Raw genomic sequence first — 25,608 nt, forward strand, 5'->3', positions numbered from 1 at the left:
TATGCACATTAACATGAAGAGTGGAATTGTGAAATAATTTCATTAACATGAACAGCCTTGGGCACAAAAGAGAGATCGTGTACATAAGGAAAAGGGGATAAATCTCAACAAAAGCATCAAATTTATTTGGTACTACAAAGAAACGAGTGTTCTTGAACAGTGTTTCTAAACCTGGCCATGGAGTAATGCTGCCCTGCATAGTACTGTCTTTGCTGTTAGATGATTAAATATTCTGTGTCTCTTAATCTGATAAAACCCATTAGGGACACAACAGGGGACAGAATTTAAGATCTGTAAAGATCAGTTATCAACTGGATTTTATAAAAAAATTTTATATATATATATATATATACACACACATACACACACACACATACATTTATGGCATTTTAACAGATGCCCTTATCCAGAGCTACTTACAGTTATTTTATACAACTGAGCAGTTGAGGGTTAAGGGCCTTGCTCAGGGGCCCAGGAGTGGCAGCCTAGGCTGCTGAGATTTCAACTGCCAACCTTCCAATCAGAAGTCCACTGTCTTAACCAGAAGAAGCAGGAGTAAATAAGCTTAAGACATTCTGAATCTGGTGTGTTCGAGCAGGAGAAATGGATGATGAGCAGGGCAGGGTTACTGCAATACCAAGAACCACTGTCTCAGAAGTACTCGTAATACACAACTATAAACTCCCAAAGGTGTTGGAGCTGTGTTGTACTGAATTTCCAAACACACACACACAAAAGGCTGGTTGCAGTCAGGAGCTTTAAAAGAATTTCAAACTTTTGGTTCATTCCGATACTTGACCAATGACTCAAAAAATACATTTCAATGTTTTTACACCATGGTCTGTATAAAAATTGGTTAGTTTCATAAGGTAAGGCGTTTGATGAATTTTGCGTACCACATGTAGGAAGTAACAGCACATAGTCCGTACCTAGAGGGGGAAAAAAAACATCAGATTGAAATCTCATCTCCATGTGATCTTTTACTTCAAATACTCTTTCACAATCAACTATAGACCACATTTATTAACAATTATTCTTATACTGCTTTTAATGTGGTGATGTCACTTTTTTCAATGTGATGTACCTTGAAAAAAAAATTGAAACAAGGCCATACAAGACTATAGTATGACATCATAGCTGCTTATTGGAGTTGAAATAAAGCTAAATGTAAAATATTAAAGGTTTTCATATATTTTTTTATCCTTAAATGTTCAAGCCTTAGGACTGCCTCAGTAAAGAATGATGAAGCATGATAGCCATGCCATTGCCATGTGTTGCTAAGGAGGATTATCACTTGTAATAACACAAAATATACTTTTTTTTTTTTTATACCTAGGTAACCTTGGGTACCTAGGCATGCATTTTTAATTACATACACGTAATTTCAGTTTGAATTAATTACATCTTGCGTGTATGTAGGAAGCGCCAATAAACTACATTTTTCCAGGTCCTTGTGCCTGCATCTCATTTCCAGAGCTGTAAAAAGCAGAGGAAAAGCAGAATCTTTCAAATATGATGGAAGTTGCTGACTCACCATGTAATGATGTACTGCATGTGTTCGTTGCGCAGTGTTACTCTTGTCTGCCCTCCTATTGGTCCTCCTGGTATTGTACTCTCTGTATGGGACGTTAGGATTTACATTTGGGTTCAATATCATTTACATCATTTATTCATTATCTAGTAAAGGTAATTGAATATTCAGTTAATCATTCTATGTATGACTATTAAGAACTGAAAAGACTATCAGTGTATTTACTATGCTTCATCACGAGAGTGCAGATTAAATATGATGGCAAGTAAGGGATATATTTTGAGATAGCAAAATATGTGGTGTGCAAATTATGAAATATTCAACAGGTCTGAATTTGAAGTGAAAATGTGGGAACTAATAGCAATAATAAAAGCAGGGTGCCTGAAGCAGCACAATGCCTGGCTTTTTTTCTAAAGCAAGTGATAAACTTCTATTTTTATCTCAAAAGGTTAGGCTACAGGGCAACAATTCACTGAAATAAAACTTTTTTTTAAAATGAAATAAAACTTTTTTCCCCCCCACTGTACAGTTCAATTATTTCTCTATATTTCTTATACACTCACAGTCCACTTTATTAGGAACACCTGTACACCTGCACATTCATGCAGTTATCTAATCAGCCAATCATGTGGCAACAGCTCAATGCAATTCATGCAGATACAGGTCAAGAGCTTCAGGTAATGTTCATAAGAATGAAGAAAAAGTGTGATCTCCTGGACTTTAGTCTTGGCATGGTTGTTGGTGCCAGATGGGCTGGTTTGAGTATTTCAGAAACTGCTGATCTCCTGGAAATTTCACACACAACAGCTTCTAGAGTTTACACAGACTGGTACAAAAAAACACCAAAACAAAACAAACAAAAAAAAAACTCACCGAAACTGTACAGTTGAAGACTGGAAAAAGACAAGGTGTTTTTTTCTTCTAATCTTCAATTGTAGTTTAGGTGAGTCTGTGCCCATGATAGCCTCAGATTTTTGTTCTTGGCTGACAGGAGTGGAACCCAATGTAGTCTTCTGCTTTTTCAGCCCATCCACCTCAAGGTCGATGTTTTGTGCATGCTGAGATACTTTTCTGCTCACCACGGTTGTAAAGAGTTATTATATGAGTTACTATATCGTTCCCAGCAGCTCGAACCAATCTGGCCACTTTGCTTTGACTTCTCTTATCAACAAGGTGTTTCAACCCACAAAACTGTTGCTCACTCAGTGTTTTTTGTTTTTTGCACAATTCTGTGTAAACTCTAGAGACTGTTGTGTGTGAAATTCCCAGGAGATTCTGAAATTCTGCAGTTTCTGAAATAGGCCATCTGGCACCAACAACCATGCCACTGTTAAAGTTCAGGAGATCACACTTTTTCTTCATTCTAATGTTCGCTTTTTCTTCATTCTAATGTTACCTGAAGCTCTTGACCTGTATCTGCATGATTTGCATTAAGCTGCTGCCACATGATTGGCTGATTAGATAACTGCACGAATGTGCAGGTGTTCCTAGTAAAGTGGATGGTGAGTGTGTATGTAATACACATATACACGTCCACTGATGAATTGGGGAAAATGTAATTGCAATGGGAAAATAATCATTGTATTACATCAATATCAGCTAAAGACCTACAAAATTCTTCCAACTGGTTACTGCATATCCAACAAATATCAAAATTAGGATGCATATTCCTAATATCGAATATCATTGATAATGATTCATTTGGCTGATTTCTTGCTCAAGGCTGAAAAGTGGCTCTCTGGAAATCTAGAGATTAAAACCTCTTGGTTACTTGTGCAGAACATTTGAGTGTTTGAGGAGATTAGCGTTGATAAAAAGGAACTCTGACCTAACACAGCATCGATGAAGATCTCCTCAGCATCAGTTGCTTTCGCCATGGCCTCCAAGTCACGGTAATGCCAACGATTCGCCTCCACGTTGTTCTGAGGGACAAACGGCTTGCGCTGCTCTGTCAAACGCACCACACCCACCAGGTCCACTTCATCTGTCACCTTCAAATGAAACAATGAAAACGCTCAGTTACAAAGACAAGGTCTATATGCGCCGTCAGTAAAATCTCTCCTTGCACATGGGCACTTGTTCAGCTTAACAGGTTACATTTGGGATGTATGTGAATGTTTTTGGCTAAAATCTGACAACAGCTAAAACTTCAAGCTCTGACTGAATGAACACAATTAATAAAGTAAAAAAAATAAGTTAATTTACCTGCCCCTTCATCCTTGTTTCTGGTTTAATTTTATTTTTGGGTACATAACCTCGGTTCACCAAGATGGTAATCCTGAGGGATCGAAAATGGAGACATAACTAAAAATAATTCTGATTTCTCAAATTTGTTCCTTAGTCTAATAAATTCTTTTTTAAGTAAGAAGGAACAGTATGTGAAATTGAGAAGCTGGGTGTAATGTGTGTTGATACACACCCTAGATCAGTACAGTGGAATGGGGTGATGACATTAGCTCCACTCTCTGCACTGGATGACAGTCTGCCTGCCTCTCGAGCTTCTCTCTCAGGATCCACTAGCGAACGTGGCAGGATGTACAACTCCCGAGAGTGATCGAACCGGCCACGGACCTTCACGCGCCGGTACTCCAGATCCTTCAACTCTGCAGGACTGCAACATACAAATATTCAGATACAAATTATATTAATAAGGCAATTGATTTTGCTACCAATTTTGATGGTGTAGGACAAAAATGGCCCTGACTCACTCTATGGGCAGTGGGATTGGATCTGCAGTCGTCAATATATGAAGGTCTTTGATCAGCTTCAGCTTCCACTGCCTCCGCTTTACCTTTAAATGTATAAATGCTATTAACACAAACCATTCAATCACAACCTTTCACTCATCTTCAGTAATCTGAGGACCACCTTGATCCTGGTCAGACTGCAGTGGGTCCAGAGCCTATCCCAGGAACACTTGACATGATGCGGGAATGCACAGTGGGTGGAACTCCAGTCTGTCACAGGGCACCATTCACACACTCATTCACACCTAGGGGCAATTTAGAGTAGCCAATCCGTCTATCAGAATGTTTAGAGAGGTAGGAGGAAACCGGAGAACCTGGAGGGAACCCACATGAAACGCTAGAAACACTACTACAGAAACACTACCACCGCACCAACCCATTCATGACCAATAAGATTTATTATGGTGAACACAGTTAAGGAAGTACCTGCCAGGTTCCAAGGCCAAAGGTGGTGAGAGGGATCAACAGCAGAAACCATTTCAGTAGGGAATCCTCACTCTGTTCTTCCTGGACAACAGTGGATTTGAACTGTTGACGCTTGACGGCAAATTTAACTGTAAAACAGATAGGAAGCTGAACTCATAAAGAGAAAATATTGCTGTGGCACCTTTACATTTATTAATGGGAATTTACAGTAAGAACTAGGGATGTAATGATACATTGTGACATGATGTGATGATGTGCATCATAGAAATGTGCGATAACAGCATTCTGTTCAACATTCATGTAACGCAACTGCACTGTTTGAACACCAGAGGTCCCAATCTGCGCAACCCATAGAGTTACAATACTGTATTTAGAGAGCATGCTGGTCACATGATCGCATTCTATTCTGAAGAGCCTGCAAAATTCCCAATTCGGGCCAATAGCCCAATAGGTCTGGCTTGCAACACGTTATATGTTATGCAGTTAAAAAGAGTCAAAATAGTATATTGCAAACACCACCATACTGTTTATTGGATCATACGAATATTCATCAAAAGCCCACATTTGGTGTCTGAGATTGGATCCAGGATGCTCACAACTCACAAAATAGTTTATTGATAATTTACTAAAGGGACCATTTTAATACTTGTGCCATTGCCCCTGCAGTTCTCTCACAACTACAACAGTCCTGAGTGAAAGTAATGGCTTTGATTTAAAAAAAGAAAAAATCAAATTCCCTGCTTGAGATGTGTATAGTTTTTTCTTTGCCTTTTTCATTTTGCCTTAAAGGTATGCAAGGTTTGCAGTTTCTGAAATACTCAAATCTATGTAGTCCTGCTACCTGATGTCCTGCCAGATCCTGACACACTTCTGTGGTTCCTCTCACACACACCAGACCTGCCTGATTTCTCTTGATGTCCTGGAGATCCTGCACTTGTGACTCTACTAATGTGGAAGGCTTCACAAAAAATCTTTTTTTTTTTTAACAAGCCCTATTACGTGAAAATCTTGAATATAGTCAGATGTATCTAGTATAATCTAGATAAATCTGTTTATACTAGATAAATCTGACAAACCACAGACATATGTCAGGATCTGGCATGACAATTCCCAAAAACTGTCTATGCGCAAACACCATCCTCATCTCAGCTGGATACTGTAGACTTGTACATAAAAACTGCTGCTGTAATCATAAAGACTGTCCTGTGCTCTTACCACTTATTCACAATATGCTCATCCTTTCAACACACTTAGTACTGTTTGACTTTATAATATACAGTTGTAGAAGAGTAATGATTTATAATGTCACTATCTGATGTCACCCAGAAGAGGACGGGTTTCCTTTCAATTCTGGTTCCTCTTGAAGTCTCAGGGACTTTTTCCTTGTCACTGTCGCCCCTGGCTTGCTCACTGTGGATCTAAATCTACATCTGGAATTTTGAAAAGCTGATTTCTGACAATGTCTATTGTTAAAAGCACTCTTCAAATAAAATTTAATTGAAATGGATATTGTGCCGCCTTAGTGATTAGACCATTTACTATCCACACGAACTTTTAAACCTGGACTACTGTTTTACAAAAACACTTCGTATGCCTCTCTAAACAGGTAGCGACAGTAAGACAACCTGAAGAAAAAAAAATACAAGGCAAAGAACATGAACATTGTCCAGATAGCTATTCTTACCATGCTCATGTTTAAGAAGGTCCTGTCGGGACCTGTGGAAAAGATTCCTTGTGGGAGTGACTGTTTGTGCCTAGAAAAACAAAAATATGGACTGATGTAAACATAATATGTAATATGGAAAAATATGAACAAATGTCATTTTTTACTAAAAAAATGACAATGGACTTGATACAACAGAGGATGAAATTTACCTACAATTGGAGTGAATTCCTCAATTTGTTTCATTTATTTATTTTTTTAAGCAGTTGCTGTCACCTGATATTTCACCAATTTTTGTAATCAGTTTTATAACTGATGCATAACCTGTGTAATATATACTCATCAGCCACTTTAATGCTGTACCTCTGCTTGTTCATGCAATTATCAGCCAATCATGTGGCAGTAGTATGGTACATAAAATCATACAGATACAGCTCAAGAGCACATTAAACATCAGAATGGGGAAAAATGTGACCTCAATGACTTTGAGTATTTCAGAAACTGTTAATCTCCTGGGATTTTCCCATACAACAGCGTCGAGAGCAGCGGTGTCCAATCTTATCCAGAAAAAGGGCTGGTGTGGGTGCAGATTTTCATTCCAACCAAGCAGAAGCCACAGGTGAGTCTATTGAAAGTCAGGATCAACTGATTAATCAGGTGAAATCAGTGTGTGGCTCATGCTTGATTGGAATGAAAACCTGCACCTACACCTACACTGGCCCTTTGTGGATAAGACTGGACACGTCTGCCTTAAGATTTACACAAAATAGTGTGAAAAACAAAAAACATTCAGTGAGTGGCAGTTCTGCTGGTGGAAACACCTTGTTGATGAGAGAGGTCAGAGGAGAATGGCTAAACTGCTTTAAGTTGACAGGAAAGCTAGGGGAACACAAATAACCACTCTTTACAGCTGTGCTGAGCAGAAAAGCATCTCAAAACACATTACATGTCAAACCTTGATGCAGATGGACAACAAGAGCAGAAGATGACTGAATGTTTTGTTGTTGTTGTTGTTGTTTTTCACACCATTCTGTGTAAACTCTGTAGAGACTACAGTAGAGACTGTATAGTCCTTTTTTCATGTTCAATAGAGAAAATAAAATTGAAGTAAAAACAGAACACAGGGGTTAAAAGGTTGCTACAGGAAAAGTCTGAATGATTAACACCCGCCTTAACTTTTCATAACTAGAGTATGTTTATGAAAACATTGTGCTCAGTGCCATAACTAATGAAAAGACACTTACATTAATGCGAATGATTCTGCGGCTGTAACTGCACAGCGTTAGCATCAGTCTGAAACTCATGATTCCACACTAAATATCTCAAAGTCAAACCTCCAGTGGGGTCTTATGCACTTATTTAAACAGAATAAACACCAGGAAGTCAACAAGCATCCAGACCACCCTCTAAAGCCTATGTGCTAAAGGGAATGTTTTCAGTGTAACCATATCCGGGACGTCAGGAAGTTCGCGCATGCGCGGTATAAACACGTGTCTGTGAGAAAGTTACTGTAGAGACACGCTGTTTTATTTAATGTTTTATACCCTGTAGTGTGTATGATTTGTTTCACGATTTAAATGTTTGATCTAAAAGGATGAGAAATGTAACCACAGATTTTTCACTCATCCAATAAGATATCGATGTAGAAGTAAGTTTACACTCACTGGAGGATCTTTCTAAATTAAATACAGGTAAATAACAGTGGAATACATTCGATTTTAAGATCATTTTATTGTTGCATTTTTGGTAAAGAGCAATGTTTGTGAAAATCAGATGCATGCTAGCTTGTTTCTCTTAAATAAGGCCACACATACGTTATGCGTTACATGTAGTTTTATTTACAGTTTCATCTCCAAAGATGTCCAGCCTCGCTGCTAAATATGACTACCTGCAGAAATTCACCCGAAAAAGCTGCCATTCTGAGGATCAGAAGCCCAAGAAGAGAGGCTATGGTATGGAGTCACTTAATGCTTAAATGTGTGTGTGTGTGTGTATATGCATACATACACACACACACACACACACACACACACACATATGTATGTATATATATATATATGTGTGTGTGTGTGTGTGTGTGTGTGTGTGTATATATATATGTAGTGTACACACACACACACACACACATACACTGTATATATATATATGTAGTGTACACACATACACTATATGGCCAAAAGTTTGTGGACAACTGTCCATCTCACCCATATGTGTTCTTTCTCCAAACTGTTGCCTCAAAGCTGGAAGCACACAATTATATAGAATGTCTTTGTATGCTGTAGCTTTACAATTTCCCTTCACTGGAACTAAGAGGACCAAACTAAGAGTTCCAGTATGACAATGCCCCTGTGCACAAAGTGAGGTCCATGAATACATGGTTTGCCAAGTTTGGAGTAGAAGAACTCGAGTGTCCTGCACAGAGCCCTGACCTCAAGCCCACTGAACACATTTAGGATGAACTGGAACACTGAGAGCACCCCAGGCCTCCTCACCCAACATCAGTGCCTGACCTCACTAATGCTCTTGTAGCTGAATGAGCACAAATCCCCACAGCCACACTCCAAAATCTAGTGGAAAGCCTTCCCAGAAGAGTGGAGGTTATTATAACAGCAAAGGGGGACTAAATCTGGAATGGGATGTTCAACAAACACATATGGGTGTGATGGTCAGGTGTCTGCATACTTTTGGCAATATAGTGTACATATGAAGGCTGCTGGGTTTTGCTGCAAAAATAAGAAGCAAGTGTAACAGTCAAAGTCTGTTCTGCAAGATGCTCAGTAAAACTTACAGCTCATTTCCTTATAAAACTGCACAAATTGTACCTGAGACTACTATTTTTTAAAGCAAAGGATCGTCACACCAAATATTGACTTTGTTTCATTTATTACTGTTTACTGCTCTTTATAGTTTTTTTTTTAAATGTAGAAACATTTAATTTCATTATTTTTGAAGGCATCTTTTCTCTACAGCATTTCTTTGCATGTGCTTAAGACTTTTGCGCTACTGTACTGTACATATTCAGGGTTTAGGTTGCAGACACAAAGTGCAGTGTGCAAGAGATCAGAATATTGAGTGTGAGTTACACTTTCCATGACAGGGAAGTGTCAAGCCTGACTGAAGTGTGCCACTATACAAGTGTAGAGTTGTGGTTGAGGATGTGAAATCAGAACATATTTACTCGAGTTTTGGATGTGTAAAGCACGCAGCTGAGCCTTTTATTCATAGAAAACGAGATTTTTTTTTTTTCTTCTCCAAAATTTTTAATTGATTGGCGCACTCATGTTTTATATTAGCTGCTGATATAATTTTTTTTTTTTTTTGCGTTGTATTAGAGGTCTATATTAGAGAATCTTTAAGCCTTTAAGCCTCTAGTGATGGCAAAATGAAGCTTTCTGTAGTAATGACGCTTTCCTCCCAAATATAAGAAATCTGTGCATTCCAGTGCTTTGAAAACATTTTTATATTTTTAACAATAAAGTCAACTGGTAACATTAAGTAATGCCGTGCATTACATAATAAGGTAATAGCAATCCTCTTATATTTTTTGTTTTACGGTATAGGCAAAGCTAAGCCTTTACATATTATTAATATAATTTCTTATAAATTGACAGCATTATTTGTTGATACGAGTTCAAATTCTTCTCAAACTTCTTAACCTCACTTCTTTGTTGATTCCAAAACTAAAAGTATCTCCGTATTGCTAATCGCTGTAACTAACTCAAACCACTAGTTCCTCAACCTTCGAAATTTACTTATTCAGAATCAATTTCCAGACAGTCATGTGGTCGTGTACTGAAACGAAGCTTCACACATCACTGGTCATGTGTTTTTGACAGAAGGCATCAAGCACCGATACAGTGTTTCAGAGCAAAAGGTTTTGATTTTTGACATTGCCCTGAGCTTCACTATCAAGAGTGATATCACTATACACAGCGATTTTTTTCCAGTTTTTTACTTTTTACGCATAAAGTAAAACGCCGTAGCATTGTGCAGCATAGGGGCGCAAAACCTTCGCGATAAAATGCGACCTGGTACTTTGCTTTGTCTTTTCTTAATAAAGAGAGAATCGAGATCTATGAGTCTATGAATTAATATTTTTTCCCCTCACCCCTGTATTGCATGCAAATTTTCTTATGTATTGCTATCTTAACACCAGAGCATCGACTTTGTGTAATATTGTGCGATATTCATTTTTGTTGTATTCAAAAAATTATATACATTTGATGGAATTTTTTTTTTTTTTTTTTTTTTTTTTTTAAAAAAAAAAAGCTAACTCCCTTAATTCTGTCATTGCAATTTGATTTCATGTTTCCAAAAAAATATTGCAACTGCTAATACCACAGTATTACACTGATTGTTTGTACGCAGTGTGGGGTAGTACAACACCTTTCACCAAGCTACACACCACAGGAGATGTTGTGACATGACATATTAAAGGGTATAGATATTTGCAGCAATAACCTTTATAAGTTGTAGCTGAGAGTGTTCAGTAATAAGTCTCCACACTGAGTTAGTAGCATGGCATTAGTGCCATTTGATGTTTGAAAAATGCTCATCCCATGTGGAGAGTGCAGACGATACTGCTGGCTAGGAATGTAGACTGTAGAGGTTATAAAACTGTATAACAAAATTTTATTTTTCTTTTCATTTCAGTTCCATTTCGAGGCAAAGGTGTCGGTGAAGGTGGTCCACTTAAGAAGAAGCAAAAGAACAACCAGGACCCTAGAAAAGGACGTAATATGAACACAAATTACAGGAAGCCAACTCCAAAGAGTATTCATACAGCTGTACAGAATGCTTCTCAGGTCAAAGTTCATCATGGGCAGCAAGTAAAGATGCGGCAGAAGACTGAAGGTAAACCACAAGCGCAAATCTGATTTAACCAGTAAAGATTCTTGGTAAATCATGTAACTTATGTACTTTAGTATATTCATTAACATGTTTCTATTCCAAGGTACAAAGTCAGAGGAGTATAATGCAGTGGATATTTTAAGGAAAAGACTTCATGAGAAGATTGAGGCGTCTCGGGGACAGGTATGTAAACCAGGAGGAAGTCTCAAACTGGAAAACACTGAACCAATGTACTACAATTAAGGAAAGAAAATTAAAGGAACAATCCGCCATGAACAGATTGTTCACATAAACTTGCATATTAATCTTATAATTTTATAATTAACATATGATCTTCAATGGTGCATGAGTACAATAGAGGATAATGAAATACTGAGTTTTTTTTTAAATTTAAACGTCTTTCTTCAGCATGTTAGTCTATATTCACTTTGTTTAATCTTTTCCTACATTACTCACAATGCTGACAGTGAGCCAGTGTGTATTAGCCCTTGTTTCATCTCTGCCTGAACAGAGCAATGCAGCAGCACATTAGTCCTTTAGTCCAGCTCCTAGTCCACACCTCCTCATCATCTGTACACTCTGCTCAAACAGAACAGGTTCTAAAGAGTCAACTTTCATGCTAATACCACCATAAACAGCATCGTGCTCGTCATCTTGTCAGTTGCCATCTAGCCGAGCCAAGTCTGTGCCGTAACTCGGCTCAACTGCTTTGTATAGCTGCATTGCATTTTGGAACGTTGAATCCAGTGTTTGCTGTCTTTACTACTTCTACCTTCTCATTATTATAACATTGAACATAATTGGTTAAAGGTGAGTGAGAAAAGAAGCTCTTGCTCTTTTGGGGTTAGGAGCTAACAGCAAAACCGTTATCCCTTAAGTTAACTTCTTGCAGGAATTATGAAAATACAGCACCAACCAACAAATTAGCACCAAAAACTCTACTCACATCACAAATATTTCACTATAAATATATTTAATGCGTGTCAGGTTGGAGGTTTCCTTTAAGCTTTGACATTTTGGAAACTTTACATTATTATATACAGTCCCCTCCAAAAATATTGGAACGGTAAGGCCAATTCTTTTGTTTTTACTATACACTGAAGACATTTAGGTTTGAGAGCAAAAGGTGAATATTAGATGATAGATCAGAATTTCAGCTTTCATTTCCTGATATTTACATCTAGATGTGTTAAACAACTTGCAACATGGCACCTTTGGTGGCAGAGCACCCAATTTTAAGGCGAGCACAAATATTGGAACAAATAGTCTTAAAGTAACTAACACAGTCTCCTCTTCAGGAGGTGCATGCTGAATTGGGTTAAGGTCTGGTGATTGACTTGGCCAGTCTAAAACCTTCCACTTTTTCCCCCAGTGAAGTTGTTTGTTATGTTGGCAGGGTGTTTTGGGTCATTGTCTTGCAAGTTCCTTCCAATTAGATTGGATGCATTTCTCTGTAAATTGCCAGACAGAATGCTTCTGTAGACTGTATGCTTTGGATCATGAGCAGATCCTTTCTTTCTCCACACTATGGCCTTTCCATCACTTTGGTAGAAGTTATTCTTGGTTCCAGAACTTTTGTAGCTCATCTCTGTATTTCTTTGCAAATTCAAATCTGGCCTTCTGATTCTTCTGATGAGTGGTTTGCATCTTGTGGTATGGTCTGTATATTTCTGCTCTCTAAGTCATCTTTGAATGGTGGAGTGTGATAGCTTCACCCCTGCCCTGTGGAGGTTGTTGGTGATGTCACTGATAGTTGTTTTTAGGTTTCTCTTCAGCTCTTACAGTCTTTGTCATCAAATGCTGTTGTTTTCCTTGGCCAAGTTGTTCAATGTCTGGTTGCTAATACACCAGTGGTTTCTTTCTTTTTCAGGACATTCTGCAGTGTTATATTGGCTAAGCCCAATTCTTCCTCAGTGGCTCAAATCTTCCCTCTTTTATCAGCTTCAAAATGGCTTGCTTTTCTCCCATAGACAGCTCTCTGGTCTTCATGTTGGTTTATCCTTTTAAACAACAAATCCAGTCATCACTGGCAAAACCCAAGAGTAGATATTCAGAGCTATTAACTGTTTAAACAGTCAATCTAACAGGACACACCTGGGCAACAAGAAATACCTGTCCGTCACCTGTTCCAGTATTTTTGAGCACTTGAAAAATGTGTGGGTTCAAACAAAAGGTTCCATGTTCTAACATGTTCCAACTTTTCATTTCAAACCCAAATGTCTTGTGTATAGCAAAAATAAAAGAATTGGCTGTGCGTGTGTGCGCGCGTGTGTATATAATAAATAAATAAATAAATAAATAGAATTAGTGCCCTATATATATAATTTTTTTTTTTTGCATAGGGCACTCCAAAAGATCCCTCCTCAGAGGAAGTGCAGAAACGGCGAGCAAAACGAAAACAGGAGAGGGAGCGCAAGAAGAGGAAAAGAAAAGAATTCCGGATGAAGAAGTTAGCGGACAGTATTTCAGCAGAGGTCAAAGTAGAAAACGAAACAGAACCAGCACCCGTGCCTCAGAGTGATTCTACAGCAAGCAAACCTGCCAAAAAGGACACAAACTCCATCGTCTTCAACAAGGTAGAAGTAGGGGAGGAGTACGTGGACAAAGGGACCAAGTTAACGGAGAAGAAGAAAAGGAAGGCAAAAGGAACTCTCACTCCCCTCACAGGCAGGAACTACAAACAGCTTTTGTCCCGAGTGGAGGCTAGGAAGGCTCGTCTTGAGGAGCTGAGAGAGAAGGACGAAAAGAAAGCCAAGAAGGAAGAAGAGAAAATGCGGTGGACTAACGTCCTCTACAAGGCCGAGGGCATGAAGATCAAAGACAACGAGGACCTTCTGCGTGCTTCCTTGAAGAGGAAGGAGAAAATGAAGACACGGAGGAAGAAGAAATGGGCTGAAAGGAGTCAGCACGTGCTGGAGAAGATGCAGCAGAGGCAAGATAAAAGACGCAGAAACATACAGAAATTCAAGCAGAACAAGATGGAGAAGCGTAAACAGAGAGTCAGGAAGAAAGGCAGGGTGCTGCCTGAGGATCTAAAGAAGGCTGCTGTGTAGAGAGAGGAAATGAGATGAACTTTAGGTAGGTTTAGGTGAAATGTAAGAAAAAGACAAAGTCCAAACTTGGTTTCCAATTCTGTGAAGTTTTAATTCAGTGTAAATATATTAGATACATTAAGCCAGATACTTTTATTTGTAATATTGGTGTTGATACCTCACTGAATAACTTGATCATTGTCTGTTAAGTAGGGAAAATACAAAAATATGCAAATATATGCATTTTTTTTTTTAAACAATGATCGGACTGATTGTATGAATATGTCTTACTGCCTATCTTGATGCTGTCATGGAATTTTCTGTCGAGAAAGAGTTGGTGTGTCAGCCTTCTTTGTATCTTTGTAGTTCAATAAATACAGTTTTGGTGGTTACTTTTCAGTCTTTATCTTTTGGTGTGAATCTACTGTGATTTGAAATGTGGTATAAATTTGGAATCAATTTCACCCTGAAGATTTACTTCACGAGGCACAAAACCTGACACATTTGACTCAGTATGGAGCACATCAGCTCATACTGCAGAAAAGCTGGTGCATCATAGTTTATGGGTGACATTTTTCCTCTCTATTGTGATGGCCCTGCCTTGATTAATTATAACAGCAGATTCATAAATGTTCTGTAATAAAGGGACATCGGGCCTAGTGGAGTTCAGAACAGTACTTAAGTATCTTGTACATGGTTGAATGTTGGGCAGTGAGGAAGGAAGTGTTAAAATCTAATATATATAGAGTCGGGCAGTGCATTATATAAAGTCTCATCAACAGCATAATAAAAATGATGCAGTGCAAACTATTACACAGTTAAAGGCAGGTCGACAGCTGAATTCATGATTTCTAGTAAAGTGTTTCAGGTTTATAATGCCGTACTGGGTTCATGCTGTGTTTCTAGGTTCAATTTTGTGTAATTTCTGCATTGATTGGTCAGTGGCTACGTTTACATGCACATCACATTCCGTTTGTATTCGGGTTGCAGCCATATTCCGAATACGATGTTTATACGTGTACAGGCATTAGAATATTCCTGTATACACGGTTATTGTAAGTACGCCTGAGTTGCCATTCCTAAATACATAGCCTACAGCTAACATCTGTTAGCACCCACAATTCCTTGCAGACTGAGCACGTGCATATATCTCCTTTCAGTGGATTTTCTGAATAAGGTGTTTACATGCAACAAATTTCTGATTAAAACGGGTGTATTCCAGGGGCGGGAATCAGAATATTGTCTTACTCTGAATCGGGCGATCGGATTGGTGCATTTACATGCATGACTCAATACTAATTAGAATATTGCCAAATTCCCATTAATAACGGTATATTATATATTATATTATATGTGCATGCAAATGTAGCCGTTTTCTGCTTTGTCTCTACTTTTAGTTTCTCCTCCAAAGGCATTTTGAGTGGAAAAAAGGTTTACAGACAGAGTAAATAATCTTCCTTTGTCATTACACCCACAACTGTATTACCTATGCGCCTTCTGCTTCTGACATGTTATGAATGTGTCAGCAGCATGGACTGAAAAAATATCAGCTCAAATGGGGATCAAATCTAGGGGGCGTTTCTGCATGAGTCTACAGTCTGGGCTAGAAAGAAATGAGTCCCTGCTTCTCTTCTTCACATCATTCTGTGGTATTTTTCTTAAGACCTTTGATAGTGGTGTTGCACTTGCTTCCACAAAAATCCAAAAGAATCCACATTAAGACATTTTTAACAGCAAATAATGTAACGTTAAATCTCATACTGATGTCTTTTTATCTTTAAAAGACAGGGTTTAGCCCTGCTAGCTCATATATACCATCCACCCCTTGGCCTCCCCTAAACTTCCCATGGTGATACTTCACTGTATTGCATATAACTATTAATAAATATACATAATATATATTCTGAGTCAGAAATTGGGATGTTTGAAAAGCTAATTTTCTCTAATCAACAATTTATACAATGGGTTTTGTATTATGCACTTGGCAGATTTTTTATTTGGAAACAAAAAAACAAAAAACAAGCTTTGATACCAGCGGAGAGTCGATTCCAGAAAGAATCTATTCTGCGACTCCATACACTGGGAATCGATTCCAAAGCTTTGGAGTGTGAAGTGAATTATTATGTGTCAGTATCACTTGTCATTCATACTACTGTACATCGATCATAATTTTGTTTTTATGTATTTAATATTACGTGGTTTCTTTTACATTTTTTTTTTGAATGCGAGATAATTCTTTGAATAAAATGACTCTTGGAATCGGATTTCGGAGTCGACTCCTATTGGCAGACTCCGCCTACACCGGTAATAGGTTCAAGGTTCAGGGTTCGTGTGAATGTCTAAACGCCTTCTGGATGCTTATTAGTCCCGTACTGCACTACACGGCGTGAAAACAGCATTTACCAGGTGTAGTGCCCTCAATGTAGGGAGAAAGGAGGCGTTTGGGATTGAGCCAGTATGTGACGTTCCAGCACCTGACTGAAGCGACTGAAAAAGTGAAAGTCAGCAGTTTAAAAATGCGGAAAAAGGATTAACATCTTCGGTAACTGTCATACAGTCTATATTAAACCTTAATTATTCCTCAAAAAGCTGTTATTATCCCGAGTAGGATTTGTATTAGCATTAGCATTCATTAGCAGCAAGGCTAAAAGAAACTCTCCAGCTCAGAGGAGTGTACTGAGAGGTTATAAAGCCACAATATTTTCTATAATTAGAAAATGCTGTACTTCTGACATACAGATTATTTCTTTCCTTGAAGGTGTGACTTGCATCCTGGAATGTTTAGGAGAGTGGTGGTGCTAAATGGTGCTGCAGTTTGGAAATCAGCACTAATTCCCACCCACTGGCAGGACAAGGTTAGTCAGGGTGGAGAAATATCTCTGCTCCCAGCCTTTTCTGTATAAAACTACCTCACATGTACACTGGTGTATGAATATTAGAGTCACTGCTGTCAACAAAGCAATCTTTTACCTTATTTTTGAATTCAGACCGGTTCAGCTGCACTTGATTTTGCTGAAGAAATCAAATATTTTGGTAAGCAAAGATGTTTGTTATTTAATCCAAGGATTTTCAGACTGTTTGTAGCCAGAAACCCCTTGAACAGTTAATTCCATGGACTCCATATTTATTTAAATGTGAACAATAATATTTTGTCTATTTATTGGAGCTGTAGAGGTTTTTATTCATGACGTTTCCTCCAGCAGAACACAATACAGAAGGTCCGAGTTGATTTATAAGCCGACTTGTTTTTGTGTTATTAAGGTTTGGATTAAATCTGTTCAATTTAAGTGAACAGTCAAAAAAAAAAAACCATGGACCCTGACTATGCTTCATGGTCACTTTGAGAACAGCTGACTTACAGGCAGTATGGTCAGACTGGCAGTTTTGCTTCTTCAATGTTTTCTAAACTCAAGCCAATATTTTAGAAATGGATCCAGCACTGTGATTACTTTGTTTTTTTTTTTTTGTTTTTTTTTGTGTAAGTATTATTGTTATTCTCTTGCTCCAAGTTGTTATTATTTAAGTACACCTTAGTCTTGCAAACTGATTTCTATCTTTTTCATCGCTAAACGTGACCAAAACCACTAATACAGAACGTGATGATTCACATGACATTGCAAACAACCAGTTTCAGACATACAAGATTATCTCAAGTGAGTTTCAGTTTTAATTTCATGATTGTGGTGCCATTTAGCCCTTGTGACTCTTAAAAATGAAACTTTATCATCATTTTCAAAATTTAATATAAGAAACATGCATTTAACCCTTCAAAAAATTTTTTTCTTTTTCTTTTTTTAAATCCCCACATATCAAGCAACAATGTCATTTTTCAAGGTTTCTTTGCTGACATTAGGCCTCATTTATCAATTTTTTAGTAAACTTGTGTGTAAATGTTTATAAGTGAGACTTATTCTGGCTCACATTTATAGGTTCCCAATGAAAATTATTTATTATTTAACAGAGTGACAGCACCGGGAAGGCCAAAGTCTGGAGCCAAATTACAGAAAAAATTAATCAGATGTGGGTTAAGTGAGGTGAAAGAAAATAGTTTGATCTGAAAATGGAGCCAAAAAAAATATCTACTGTGCCAAGGTGATTGTTGATACCAAGCGCATCACACAGCACACTGGAAAATATATGGCACATTACAGCTTGAGACATACCAGATCGGTCACTTATTGGTCATTTAGTGGCTGCTGGCTGTAATAAAGTGTTGCACAGCATTAAAAGAAGATGCCATGGCAAATGGAACTAACGTGTACACCACCTGAGCCATTGCAGCGTGTCCTCCTCCATTTATACAGCTTTTATTTCTTCTTAATTGAATCGGTCTTGTTTGTCTTTGTCTTAATTATGGATTAATGTTGGCTTGATTTCTTTAATTAATATGACTCGACTGGGTGTCACAAAATTTTCTTAATTTTGTGTGTATAATTGAAATACATAAGCTACTCAAACTTGACAGCGTAATCCATATATAAAGGTTTTGTGTAAATGTTCCCATGAATGATTAATGAATAAATTTGTTTGTATCCAGCTTGAGAAATGAGGCCCAGTGGCTCAGCACACTTAATGAGTAACATGGTTGAGTTGTTGGTTTTTTTTTTTCAGCAATGAATTAGCAAATACTTGCAGCTTAGACTTTGGGTAAATTTTGGTAAGTAATGTAGTGGTTTAATAGTGCTAAGTGCCAAATTAAATTGGGCTTAAGCATCAAAGATGTAAGTTATAATATAATATAATATAATGTATGATTCTTACACAGCTATAATTGATTTTATTTAGGCTATAACCTCACATGTGCCTTTTTTTTTTCCAGACAAATATGTCGCGGCAGTTACATGCACGAAGGCTTGAGAAAGTGGAAGAGAATGTGTGGTAAATATTTACTGACTTTTTTTTTTAAGGTTTGCTTAAGATGCCCCAGTGTGACCGAAGTGTACATTTGGTTTTGGCTGAAGATGCACTCGACCCTGACTCTGGCTTCTGTTTACCTATAATAGGCCTATTAATTTGGATAATTATTTCCTTTACCTCTCATGCACATTTCTAGCTCTGGTCATGTTGTTTTGGTTCAGTTGTGCATCTTCACATTTATCCTCCATGCTCACAAACCTTTTTTGCACTTTTGGATTATCTTCAAAACTGCATACTACTGATGTATGTGCAATTTGTACAGCACACAATTATGCAGTTACTCGGATTATCCTCAACTCATCCTCAGTATGTCCATATATTACTTTTCACAAGTCAATTCCCAGGAGGTCAGTAGGTACTGTGGCAGTATATTTGGGGAATCAGCCTTATATAACACTAACAAACATTGTCAATCAACTAGAATGATAGTTTTTAACCAATGACATTGTTATTGCTCCTATACAAGATAAAAAAAACAAAGTGTTGCAATGGGGAGTTATGTTGCACTATCTATATGGGTGTAAACATTTGAATGGGTTACAGGTTGGAACCAGTGAAATGTTTCTGTTCTCCAACGTTGTCATCAGCTGGAGGAACGGGTGTGCCTAAAGGGATGGCACATGCCTCCTGCTTTGCTATTTAGAGTGGTGTAATAAATTATGAGGCAATTTTCAATCCAAATCAAGGTTTAAGCACTTTTTCATAAAAGGAGGCTAAAAGAAAATTAAAATTTATGAGCTGCTATTATGCCAGGATTATAAATAAGGCATTTCCTGGTTTCTGGTGTTTCCATTACATTCAGCTTTATCATTAAAAAATAAATATATTTAAATAATAATGGTAAATATATTTAAAATGGTGTTTTGTTTTTTTTTTTGGCCTAAATAACCATCTTCCTCACTGTGTGTGGAAGCAGAGTACACTTGCGTCCTTTTCAGACAGGTTCATTACAGTGCTGGTTGTTTTAATCTTCTTAATTATTGCCCTAACAGTGAATATGGACATTTTTAGGCATGTAGATATTTTTCATAGCTACTGTCTGATTATTGAAGGCCAATGCATTTTTGTCATTAATTAACCACAGACATTTTTCAAAAGCTCCTTTTTCCATCTTTACCAAGGGTGCCAATAAATCTGGGGCTGATTGTAGGGTTTCTTATATACAAAAGTCAATATTAGTTAAATCTTTAGTTAATTGAATCCTCAGATTTCACCTGGAGACATACCTAGCCCAAATGAACCATACTGAAAGCACTGGCATGTTTTGAGTTATTTAACCTATTGTAATTATTTGTATTTATCTACTAGGCTGGAATTTACGAAGCTAGCTGCTGAGTATAAGGTAGTGAACTTGGGTCAGGGGTTTCCTGACTTTTCTCCTCCCTGTTTTCTGTTGGAGTCTCTCTGCAATGCTATCAAAGGAGGACCCTCCATGCACCAGTACACACGTGCCTTTGTAAGACATTTTTACATTTTCTTTCTTTGTTCATTCACAATTATTTTTTACTATCTTGCTTTTAGGGTTTGTGAAGTAATCATTAAAAAAATAATAATCTATAAATAATCTGAAAAAGTTTTAGTAACAGTAGTAGTAAAAGTGTAAAAACAGGCACCTAGAAATGCACACTAATCTTTCAGATGCACATAAAACCCAGGCTTAGTTGGGCTTATCTACTGAAGTTGTATTATTCATGGAGAACCCTGTTATATTGAGTAAAAATGCAATCTGATTCACAGGGCCATCCACGCCTTGTCAAGATCCTCGCCAAATTCTTTGGGAGGATTTTGGCGCGTGAAATAGACCCCATGCAGGAAATCCTGGTTTCTGTGGGAGCCTATGGAGCCCTTTTCTGTGCCTTTCAGGCTCTGGTTGATGAGGGTGATGAAGTAAGTTTGCGTGTGATATTTATTATGGTTTGAGCTGAATATTTGTGACCTAAATACTTTCTATATGTTACTGATTTTACAGTTCAGCTGAACAGATTTGAGCTTCATTATCCATGATAGCCTGATGTTCTTATTTCTCTCTTCTCTCATGCTTGTTTGGTGGTCCAGGTGATCATTGTGGAGCCTTTCTTTGACTGCTATGAATCCATGGCGTTAATGGCAGGAGGAAAACCTGTCTACGTCTCCCTGAAGCCTGTGAGTGTTCACTTTCAAAAGCTCAAGAGAAACATTGCTTTAGTTATAATGTACATCACAAATTATTACACAAAAAAAATTGGGGTTCTTGTACATATCTTACAGCGAAAGGTCACTGGTCCAACTTTGTCCAGTGCTGATTGGGTGTTGTGTCCTGAAGAGCTGGCCAGTAAATTTAACTCTCGTACAAAGGCTATCGTCATCAACAATCCCAATAATCCATTAGGCAAGGTGAGTTCTTCCCATTTGCTTCCAGAGTTTAAAGTTGTTACTGAAAATGGAGTACATGTTTAATGTGTACTACTATGTACTTAAAGAACCAGAGTTATCAAGGATTCATTAAAATAACAACCGAAACTAATAGGTAGTGTCAGGAATAATTGCAAATCATATAAAAATATGAAGATGAATAATCTCACCCTTTATTCTGCAGGTCTTTCAGAGGGAAGAGTTGCAGATGATAGCTGACCTGTGTATAAAGCATGATGTTATTTGCTTCAGTGATGAGGTGTATGAGTGGCTAACATATGATGGAGCAAAACATATTAAAACAGGTATTCCTGTGAATTTTGAGACATTCACAGTAATCTTCAAAATTTAGAACCTAAACATCATAGTGTATGAATATACAGTATATAACTGATTTTTCAATCAAGGGTGTGATGCATGATGCAGTAATAAGGGTTGCTGAAAGGGTTTTATTGACCTCATAATGCTGATTTGTTTACCTTGATCCGTCTTTCGAGTGTAGCAAGTCTTCCGGGCATGTGGGAGCGTACCATCAGTGTTGGCAGTGCAGGCAAGAGCTTCAGTGCTACAGGATGGAAGGTAAAAGTGGTGGAACAGAATAAAACATTTTTTGTATGTCACAACCTGAGGCTGACATGTATCATATGTTCAGGTAAACACACTTGTGCAATTTGCATTTTCAGACAGAATGGCATCGTCTGTGACGATGCTGCTACTAAATTATTTGTTGTTGTTTTTTTTTGTATACATCTGGGTTTTATTTGTTTTAATGGATTTGTTTAGAAGGTTGCTTTTAGCCTTCAGTAGCGTATGAACACAATGTAGAATAATTGTGTTCTCTTAGTTTCATCTGTTATGGTTATTCTTTAAAATGGCTACCTTGTGTGTGAATGCATTTCCTGATTTCAATTTCTAACCCAACCTATGTGTTCTTAAGGTGGGCTGGGCAATAGGGCCGGGACACCTACTGAAACACCTGCAAAATGTCCATCAGAACTCCTTATATCACTGTCCCACTCTCAATCAGGTGAAAACACACCTATGAGCATATTCCATGTAGCCTGTTTACTTTGCATGTGTCTGATGTGACTTAATAATTTGACTAAATAAAGTTACGGGAAATATATAGCAAGAAAAGAACATACAGGAAATCTATGGCACAGCATACAGTAAATATATTCATATGACTGTATCTATGACCATACAAATCAATACAATCCAGCAAGTGTCAGAACTGAAGTGGCAACTATATACATGTAATATAACAATAAATTGAATAATTGAATTCTCTCATATTAAATGAGAATTAATAATTCTTAATCATCTTTAATTCCTTTAATATGTTTTGTTTATTGTTCTTTTTCTATTGCAATATATATACTTTTTTTGGGTCAATTTTATATACTAGTTGTGTTTGTAGGAGGCTGTTGCTGTGGCTTTTGAAAGGGAGTCTGAATTGTTTGGCACAGACGAAAGCTACTTCAAACAGCTACCCACACAGCTCCAGGTCAAACGGCTCAAGCTAGCTGAGAGTCTGAGGAGCGTAGGGCTACAGCCCTTCCTGCCCGAGGGTGGCTACTTCATGATCACAGACATTTCCTCCCTGAGTGAGTCCTCATATCCATACATATACGTATAATTGGAGTGAAAAATTAAGCCTCCGGGATGACAAGACGTACAAGACAATACAGGGCCTCAGTACAGAGGACTACCTTAAGGGCTAATAAATAAGCAAGTTTAACACAACCAATGAAAAAAGCTACTGTTTCATATGAAATGTAACATAATGTAACCACACAACACCAGCTAATTACTCGCTAAGAAGAATAACATCATGATAAACTAGATAGTGTGGAAAGTCTGTTTTTATTTCATGTATCTACATACCTCTTCTGAGTCCCCAAGCATTCAGAAGATGCCTTCAAAAGATGAAATATTACCTTGCTTAATTTTCAAAACCTGCACCAAAACCTTCTAGCAGTTGTCATCAAGCTAGCAACTGTAATAACTTACCCAGCACTAAAAGGAAAGCAGCTTGGTAGGAAAGATGGATTTGAAAATGGTGGACACAGACCATTAAGCCACATGCCCAGTATTAAATCTGATGTATCTCTCCTGTAGAGGTTGACCTGAATGACCCAAGCTCCAAGAACGAACCCTACGACTACAGATTTGTCAAGTGGCTTATTAAAGAGAAGGTAGGTATAAATCACAAAACTTTTTCCTTTTCAAAGTGACACCTGTTATTTATTGTAAAATTAACAGGATGTGTTTTGTATGTTCTTTCAGCGTTTGGGTACTATCCCTGTATCTGCATTTTACAGCCAAGAAAGCAGAGCAGATTTTCAGAACTACATTAGATTCTGCTTTGTCAAGGTAATTTGTTGCTTAAAATACACAATATGTGCAGAAGTATGTGGACACCTGACCATCACACCCATACAAGAGCCTTCCACAAAATGTTGAAAGCACACAGTTCCTTTCACTGGAACTATGGGGTCCAAACCTGTTTCAGCATGACAGTGCCCCTGCACAGATAGAGGTCCATAAAGACAGGGTTTACCCAGGTTGGTGTGAAAGAAATCGAGTGGCCTGAACAGAGCCCTGACCTCAACCCACCTGAACACCTTAGGGATGAACTGGAATGCCAACTGCACCCCAGGCCTTCTCACCCGAAATCAGTGCCTGACTTCACTAATGCTCTTGTGGCTGAATGAACACAAATCCCCACAACCACACTCCAAAATCTATTGGAAAGCCTTTCAAGTAGAGTGGAGGCTGGTACAGCAGTAAAGGTGGGACAATCACCATATTAATGCCCATTGTTTTGCAATGAGATATGGGTGTGATGGTCAGGTGTCTACATATTTTTGTCCATAGAGTTTACAATAAATAATAGGAATAATACAGAGAAAATAAAGCAATTGGTGCACATTAGATATTAGCTAATCAACACCCACTCATGTACTTTGCCAGTACCTTGTACCTTACATATTTTTTTTCTTTTTCTTTATAAAAAGGATGACTCCACCCTCAAAGCTGCTGAAGATATTCTGAGACAATGGAAAGACCAAAAATAGATGGAATAATATGATCATCTCCAAAATGAGCTTTGCAAGTCAAATTGCTCACATATACCAGTATAGAAGAATCTTGTTTTATTTTAACTGTGTATAAATTAAACAGAGTTGTTTAAAATCATGAAGGTAAATTTTTGCACATTTTCTTCTCCTCTGTCTGTAGCTATATTTTACTCTGACAAACTGTTAGTCATCTTTGTAAAAACCCTGCTAAGTTGGTTACAAGTAAACCTCAGGGCATGTGCTCACGCAAGTCACTCACCAGTTGTAGCTGGTGTTACAATCATGCAATACATTGTCTTGCTGTTTTGTCACTTTTAGGTACAATGATTCCAGGTACATATGTTGTATCTTGTTCATAAATAAACCTGTCCTTTCCTTTGCATATATTTGTAGAGAAAAGGAAACATATGTAAGATCTAAACACCATATTGCTGTGCACATACAGGGATTTTTAATAGAAAAAACAAACAGGACTGGTATAAAGCATGTGCATAGTTGCGGAGGAGATACTATCCACTGCACCACTGTGCCACCGAAGTTGTTTGTGATGCCATATTAGTTTATGGTTTACACAAACAAGTAGTTATCATTTAGAGGAGAAGCAACCAAGCATGTGCAAAGCTTCACCAGGAATACTGTTGAGTTTAAAATATAAAATAGTTTTGATTTGTTTGAAATTTTTATTGATCACTGGTAATTTCATGTGTGTCTTTTCATATAATTATTGTTCTAAAATAGTGACAGTAAAGTAGCCCCTTCTATGGGAAGATGTGGCAGAAAAAGTGAAAACTAAAAACTCAGATATGCTGGGCTGCAATAATGTAAGAGCAAGACCCTGAAGAGGCAGAGATGTACAGAGTAAATTCAGACACACACACATGAACAACAGCTAAACACATCATAGTAAGCTATTAGACTGGAAATAGATGCATGCTACTTGGCCAAGTGTCACATGAACAGCGAGTGG

General features: G+C 37.7%; 3 protein-coding genes across 5 annotated transcripts; 2 read left to right on the plus strand and 1 right to left on the minus strand.

Annotated features, from left to right (window-relative positions):
• Window positions 1-104: 104 nt before the first annotated feature.
• On the minus strand, window positions 105-7,788 carry LOC113531509 (surfeit locus protein 1). Its single transcript, XM_026922285.3, has 9 exons — window positions 7,612-7,788; window positions 6,389-6,458; window positions 4,705-4,832; window positions 4,240-4,322; window positions 3,951-4,142; window positions 3,737-3,809; window positions 3,360-3,522; window positions 1,535-1,616; window positions 105-929 (listed from the first exon to the last, which is right to left on the minus strand). Exons 1-9 carry the CDS (start codon window positions 7,669-7,671, stop codon window positions 863-865), a joined length of 918 nt encoding a protein of 305 aa, XP_026778086.1. The 5' UTR covers window positions 7,672-7,788; the 3' UTR covers window positions 105-862.
• Window positions 7,789-7,842: 54 nt separating this feature from the next.
• On the plus strand, window positions 7,843-14,642 carry surf6 (surfeit 6). 3 transcript variants are annotated; one of them, XM_034300797.2, is made up of 5 exons: window positions 7,843-8,058; window positions 8,200-8,319; window positions 11,021-11,221; window positions 11,322-11,401; window positions 13,561-14,642. In XM_034300797.2, the coding sequence occupies exons 2-5, from the start codon at window positions 8,226-8,228 to the stop codon at window positions 14,269-14,271; spliced, it is 1,086 nt and encodes a 361-aa protein (XP_034156688.1). In that variant the 5' UTR covers window positions 7,843-8,058; window positions 8,200-8,225; the 3' UTR covers window positions 14,272-14,642. The 3 variants fall into 3 exon arrangements, with proteins under 3 accessions (XP_034156688.1, XP_034156690.1, XP_026778085.2); XM_034300799.2 differs by having other exon boundaries at window positions 7,844-8,015; window positions 8,212-8,319; XM_026922284.3 differs by having other exon boundaries at window positions 7,845-8,058; window positions 8,212-8,319.
• A 1,932-nt stretch (window positions 14,643-16,574) lies between these two features.
• On the plus strand, window positions 16,575-24,759 carry kyat1 (kynurenine aminotransferase 1). The gene is made up of 14 exons (XM_026922477.3): window positions 16,575-16,792; window positions 17,009-17,105; window positions 19,070-19,128; window positions 20,476-20,623; window positions 20,905-21,054; window positions 21,223-21,309; window positions 21,415-21,540; window positions 21,743-21,863; window positions 22,061-22,137; window positions 22,496-22,585; window positions 22,979-23,165; window positions 23,680-23,756; window positions 23,848-23,934; window positions 24,579-24,759. The coding sequence occupies exons 2-14, from the start codon at window positions 17,028-17,030 to the stop codon at window positions 24,636-24,638; spliced, it is 1,347 nt and encodes a 448-aa protein (XP_026778278.3). The 5' UTR covers window positions 16,575-16,792; window positions 17,009-17,027; the 3' UTR covers window positions 24,639-24,759.
• Window positions 24,760-25,608: the final 849 nt, after the last annotated feature.

This window comes from Pangasianodon hypophthalmus, chromosome 27 (genome assembly GCF_027358585.1).
Source record: "Pangasianodon hypophthalmus isolate fPanHyp1 chromosome 27, fPanHyp1.pri, whole genome shotgun sequence".
NCBI classification, from domain to species: domain Eukaryota; kingdom Metazoa; phylum Chordata; class Actinopteri; order Siluriformes; family Pangasiidae; genus Pangasianodon; species Pangasianodon hypophthalmus.

Bases quoted from the DNA above. Each gene is read 5' to 3' on its own strand.
- kyat1 (XM_026922477.3), top strand. From the start codon at position 17,028: ATGTTTAGGAGAGTGGTGGTGCTAAATGGTGCTGCAGTTTGGAAATCA. The intron at 17,106-19,069 runs GTTAGTCAGGGT...TTTTTTTTCCAG, and splicing joins CCACCCACTGGCAGGACAAG to ACAAATATGTCGCGGCAGTT. The intron at 23,757-23,847 runs GTAGGTATAAAT...ATGTTCTTTCAG, and splicing joins AGTGGCTTATTAAAGAGAAG to CGTTTGGGTACTATCCCTGT.
- LOC113531509 (XM_026922285.3), bottom strand. From the start codon at position 7,671: ATGAGTTTCAGACTGATGCTAACGCTGTGCAGTTACAGCCGCAGAATC. The intron at 4,833-6,388 runs GTAAGAATAGCT...TCTGTTTTACAG, and splicing joins CCTTCTTAAACATGAGCATG to TTAAATTTGCCGTCAAGCGT. The intron at 4,323-4,704 runs GTACTTCCTTAA...ATACATTTAAAG, and splicing joins TTGGCCTTGGAACCTGGCAG to GTAAAGCGGAGGCAGTGGAA.
- surf6 (XM_034300797.2), top strand. From the start codon at position 8,226: ATGTCCAGCCTCGCTGCTAAATATGACTACCTGCAGAAATTCACCCGA. The intron at 8,320-11,020 runs GTATGGAGTCAC...TTTTCATTTCAG, and splicing joins GCCCAAGAAGAGAGGCTATG to TTCCATTTCGAGGCAAAGGT. The intron at 11,402-13,560 runs GTATGTAAACCA...TTTTTTGCATAG, and splicing joins TTGAGGCGTCTCGGGGACAG to GGCACTCCAAAAGATCCCTC.